Source organism: Anastrepha obliqua, chromosome 1 (assembly GCF_027943255.1).
Source record: "Anastrepha obliqua isolate idAnaObli1 chromosome 1, idAnaObli1_1.0, whole genome shotgun sequence".
Taxonomy (NCBI): Eukaryota; Metazoa; Arthropoda; class Insecta; order Diptera; family Tephritidae; genus Anastrepha; species Anastrepha obliqua.
In genome coordinates, this window is record NC_072892.1 from 4,820,295 (window position 1) to 4,826,296 (window position 6,002).

Sequence of the window (6,002 nt, forward strand, 5' to 3'; positions counted from 1 at the left end):
ATGATTTTACTGAAAATCATATGGACATGTTGGTCCCAATAGTCTCTCTGGAAACCGCGCATGATTCTCCATGGACTGAATTAGAGCAGATATTATTTTTTTAATCGCAGTAGTTACGATTTAAGTCTTCTATTGTTGACTTTTTATTACACTTATAACTCTCAGCAATATTGATTAGTAGTCTTAACTAGTCGTAAATAAAAGCAAGAAGCAAATTTTTGCTGAATGAAAACCTCACGACATCTCAACAGGGGGCAAGGGGGGTACAGAAAATTAAAAAAAACACCTCACGTAATTTATGGACGCCCCCTAACTTCGTAGGTTCCATTTATACACTTTCGTCAAAAATGGAAATCTATGTACTATATCGCATTATGTGCCTCCATTTTTTTAGGGTGCATGATAGCGTTGCTGGATAGCATTTTCCTTCTCAAAAACATTAGTTGCAACTCCGTACGAGTTCGAACTTTTGATTCATATTGAGTTATGCACAATCGTAGCGTTAAAATGATGAAGTCTGCCAATGCAATGCAGGTGGTACCTTCAGCGTTTGGTATGAAACGCCCTTGCGAGCATTATGGTACGAAAGCATGCCAGTTGAATCACCTTAACTGCAAATCTTCATTGGAGACTTGGAATAAGCTAAAAAAAGTTGATCAATCACAAAGACCTACGCGAAAAAATTTTGCTATTTAAGAAACTTCTTTATTTTCGTTAGTCGGAAGGTGTGTGCGAAAGAGATTAATTCACTGAAATGGGCGTATTAGTACCTGAAGAATACTTACCATCATTTTATTTTCAAGTTTGCCAAAGTCGTTCAATAATTAATCTTTTAAAGGGTCTTTCAAAAGTGCCGCCCAGATATCAGTAATGAATAATTCCTACATGGCACCTTTTTTTATGTCATCTTTGACATTTGTGGGGTGATATTGTACATACATAGATGCAGAATTTTACACGATAAAACAATGCGTGAAAATAACTGAAGCTCAATATGAAAATGGCCCATATTTAAGAACAATATATCGCAAAACTCGTTTTTTTTTTTTGTGCAAATAATTGTACGAATGAACCGCCAATTCAAAGTTTGGAGGAAAACAAACTCGTTCTGTCGGGGATAGAAAAAATGCTGGTAGACCAAAAACTGCACGTTTTGTTGAGCATATTGAACCTGAACCGACTGTTTGGCTGATTTTACCTGTAGATCTCCCCAATCTAAATACCTCCTCTCCAACGTCTCTCTATCGCTATGCCCTTATTCTTGTCCATGCCTTTATCAACAACGCCAGGGTGGCAATTTTGCTAAACGTTTTCAGAGCGCCTCATCAATCCTTTGTCTATTTTCTGGCCTCAGTATGCTCACATTAGCATATGTCTTCCTTACCCGCTCTCTTCTAGGCCAAACTCTCCACTTTGGAATAAGCTTTTGAACAAGTCTAGCATCTTAACACTGCCATATACATATATATCAACATTTTCCAAATATTTTATTTTAATAATGATTGATGATATGTGAAATGTTTTATGCTGTTACAATAACATTTATCTGTAGTGGCCGGCGATGTAGATAGTGTCAGAATGGAGGTAATATTGAGTATGTAAAGGGCCACGCCAAAAAATTTATGGCTTACGAATACATTTTATATTTGCGCATTGTTCGTTCCTGCCGTAATCCGCGTCGTTTCCGTAACGTAGAACATTCTACAAAATGGGCCTATCAATCAATACAACTTGCGAAGTAAATGCGTTTTAAGAAAGAATGGTAATTTTTATTCATAGTGTATTATTGAAATTGAAATACTAATTGCTATCTTGGCCGCTGCTTTAATTTATTTTCCTAATCCAACTTTATTAAATAGCTTGTCTTTAGCAATTTGCGCCATTAGGCCATGAATTAGTTCAATCGATGCGCGACTACAGTCACGAGTGGCTTTTGAAAGTTTATCTTCAGTCCGTTTCTCGCTACCTTCAGCACCTTTAATAGTAAAGTTAAAAGATATTATTAGAAGCAATTCGACACATTTTTTAATATTTCTACTTCACCTGAAACTACGAATGGTCCTCGCACCAAACTTGACTCACTCTGTTCAAGTTTCTCCGACAAATCAAAAATTTGTCCTGTTGTATAATCGGTATTGGTGAGTAATCCCGAACTACCTAAAGTATTCACCCAATATTTGTTCCATAAAGAGTCCAGTAGCTTTCGATCTAATGCAGACTTGAAATAGGTCACTTCAAGTGGGTAATATTGCTTACAATGTACACCGAAATCATCAATCTTATTCAAAGGTATAGTCTGATATTCAGAAGGTTCTTCATTTGGTGGTTTATAGCCCTTGGGGTACGTGCGGAATGCACCCAAGCATACTTTGCCAGCTGATACAGTACGTACTGGATCCACAACAATGGCAACAAATGGTTCCTGATAGTTCTGATTAAGCATTTGCGTTGACACATCAATGCCCGATAACCAACAACCGTAGCCGGGATGACTGTGATACCACCCAATAGCATTCTCCAAACGTCCCACTTCTTTGGCTGCTTCAATATAGGCAGACATATACTCATAGGCTTGAGATTGAGCATTTACACGCGTCTCAGTACCTTCCACGGGTAATGCAAATGCGTCCATGACAATCATGGTGTTGTCTTCAACTTTGCCAAGCAACAGACCCATAATCTCAAGAGTGCCTCCCGAACGTGCATGCATTACCATCTTTAGCAGTGATAATGCTGATATTTTGATATCTTTAAAATAATGTGGATCTTTTTCCCATGGCTTGGCGTCAAGAATTTGACGTTGCTGCTCACCATCATAGCGAAAAATTTCATCACAAGCCGGCAGTGTTTTCACATTATTCTCTAACTCCCAGGTTTTACGTGAAGTTTCAGCATCCATTTTAACTGTTTTAATTGCTATTGCTATTATAATTCACTATTTTCCTTGTAAAAATGCCAATTCCCAAACAAAACTTCTGGTAAATCAGCTGTAAATCAAACAATATTGCTGTGTAATTGGTTCGGCATACAATGTAATAACAATACATAACAGATATCGCCTAAAGACGGCGCTGCTGATTAAGGGTGTCTTTGCTGTTTTTGCGCGTTCAAAAATTGTTTTTTAAATTCGTTCTTTAAATTTTGGTGATTTCGTATCTCATATCCCACTCGTTTATTGCTCATAAACCTTAAATGGTAATACTGCTGTTTCCGTGGCGCCGCAATTTAATGGCGGATTCTTATAGAACTCCACAAAAGAAAACGAAATGAAGAAGTACAATTTTTTGATATCTCGCTTAGTTTTCAAGTACCTTAATGTTAAAGTTCTCTAATTTAGCGAAAAGTTGGTGTTGCTATACACCTGAAATAAAAACGAAGCTCGTATGCAGAGATGTTCAGTAGAAGGTTCATTGTAAAACTGCACTATTTTTTGCTGTAATTTTAATTTGAGAAATAATTTTGAAAATAAAAACATACAACTCATTCAAACTTAAAAACAATGATATTAAGCGTATCTCAAAAAATAATAAAGTTATTAAAGGGTAAGACTCCGTCAGAAAATATGAGATTTGCAAGTGGTCTTTCGATTTCTTTGAAACTTTGGGAAATATTAGTTCTAGGTAAGATACATTCGAGCCTAAAAGGATTTTGAAAAATTTTCAAAATTGAGTCATCTACGCCATGTTGAAAATCGGGGCCGTGTTTTTTTCAAAAATCAATATTTCTTGAACCGTTGGATGGATTTCAATGCAATTTACAGACAATATAGAAACAAATAAGTAGTTTAAATTAGTATTATGTTAAAAAAAAAATTTCGAAATTTTGACCAAAAAAAAGTCAAAAAATTTTTTTGAATCAATTTTTAGTTGATTTGGCCAGTTTTTTAGATTTTCTGTTGTACACGTAACGATTCCTTATGATTTAACCTTTATTTTGAAAAAAAAATTTTATGGTGTCTATAATAGTTCTCGAGATATTGCTATTTTAGTGGAAGCGCTTCAAAAAAATAACCCTCATCAGTCCAACTCCGGCTACGCAATCCACAGTATTTTTGGGTAGAACTTCTTTTCGCGTGGGCGGCCTTCGGCCGCGCTTCAAAAAATAACCCTCATCAATCCAACTCCGGCTACGCAATCCACCGTATTTTTGCGTAGAACTCCTTTCCGCGTGGGCGGCCTTCGGCCGCGCTTCAAAAAAATAATTCTCATCAGTCCAACTCCGGCTACGCAATCCACAGTATTTTTGCGTAGAACTTCTTTCCGTGTTAAAACCATTGAACCCAAAATTAAAACATCATATGCGTGTATGTAGTAAAGAGGCACAATAACCCCCATCCCCAACATTAACACTAAACTTAAATACTTAATTTTTGTTTCATTTGCAGGCATCCGGCAACACCATATTGTTGTCATTCTAATCTTCTTCTTATTCGCGTTTAAAATTGGAAAGTGTTTGTATGGACAAATGCATTTGCATATTATTTTAATAAAAGTAATTCGAATATAAGGATAAAAATATGTAAAAACACGCGTGTGAGTGTATATTTCGTGAATTTTAGTGAAGTGTTAAAAAATATATAGTGTAATGTGGCAAATTATAGTGAAGTTCCAAAGGGCATTTTGAAGGCCATTTTATTCAATATCTCGAAAACTAAGCGAGATATCAAAAAATTTTACTCGTTCATTTCGTTTTCTTTTGTCGAGTTCTATAAGAAACCGCCATAAGATTGCGGCGCCAACAGCCGGAAACAGCAGAATCCCCCAACTTACTTCTGTTTGTTGGATATAGCGGGAGAATTAATTATTCATCATAGGCTCCCATTGCTCGTTCTATGTATTCTTGAATTCGATGCTATTAGTTGTACCGTCTCCTTGACTTTTTTGTTTCAAGGGACGTAATTAAGCAGCCGCTATAGCCGAATGGGTTTGTGCTTGACTACCATTCAGGAGAGAGAGGGAGAATTTGGAGCAAAGATTGGTATAAGCAAAGAGCAATAAAGCAATCTGTAGAACAAAAATAGTGGGTACCTTCGTTATTGTGAAAGGTGTTTTTCATTTAAACAATCATTAAAATGTATGGAAAATAGTTTTCATATTACCAGCAGATTCTTTATGAGAAACTCTTTCGTTAATATTTGGCATTTCGTGCCCCGTGGTTAGTTACATTGCAGCTCTAATTTCTCTTGTTAACCCTGTGTATAGGTATTGCACAGTTACTGACAAATTACTACCTTGGACTTCAATTGAATATTTTGCTTATTAGTTTGTGAGTTCTACCCTTTTTGCTCTATATATTTGACAAAATACAAATCTGTCGTGGAAATGGACGTTCATGATGGTAGTATGAAGGCATGAACGAGTTATTAAAGATCACGACACTCTGCGACCACCATTTGAAAAATAAAAAGTATTCGTATCTTACATTTTTACTTTTGTTTGTGTTCTGTTGAAGGTTGAGCAAACATTAAAAATATGCTTTAAATTAATAAAATATTTATTTATTTATTTGCTTAAGTACATTAAATGTAATTCAATATTCTTTATTTCGATTCCGGCTTAAATCTAAGTGAATAAAAATGGTCTGCTTCCAAGGCACATTCAATATAAATTAAAAAATTATTTCAAATAGAACAAAGAACTTGTTACATACGCGTATTTCAGTGTTTTTTTTTATTTTTTATTTCAATTAATGCCATGTTACAGTTTTTTAGGTTTCCTATTTCGCTTATACACATTGGTTGCAGTTACAATTCGATGAAGACCCTCTTCATTGCTGATTATTTATTAAAATGTATTCTCGATATGGTCACCCCTGTTCTCCTTTTATTTGGGTTGACAAGTCTTTCGTAGCCCTATAGTGGGCATTCAGATAGGTTAAAGAAGATCCATCTTCAACATCGGCGTCAAAAAAAAAAATGTGTACATGTGCAGTCGCTGCAATGGATCCCATTCATCTATCACTTACATAGGTATATAGGAATATATGTAAGTACTGCCATGTAG

At 35.6% G+C, this 6,002-nt stretch overlaps 1 protein-coding gene across 1 annotated transcript; it reads right to left on the reverse strand.

The window, feature by feature from the left end:
- Nucleotides 1–1,743: 1,743 nt before the first annotated feature.
- LOC129235584 (COP9 signalosome complex subunit 5) lies at nt 1,744–3,025 on the reverse strand. The gene is made up of 2 exons (XM_054869494.1): nt 2,044–3,025; nt 1,744–1,975 (listed from the first exon to the last, which is right to left on the reverse strand). The coding sequence occupies exons 1-2, from the start codon at nt 2,897–2,899 to the stop codon at nt 1,830–1,832; spliced, it is 1,002 nt and encodes a 333-aa protein (XP_054725469.1). The 5' UTR covers nt 2,900–3,025; the 3' UTR covers nt 1,744–1,829.
- Between the last annotated feature and the right edge of the window lie 2,977 nt (nt 3,026–6,002).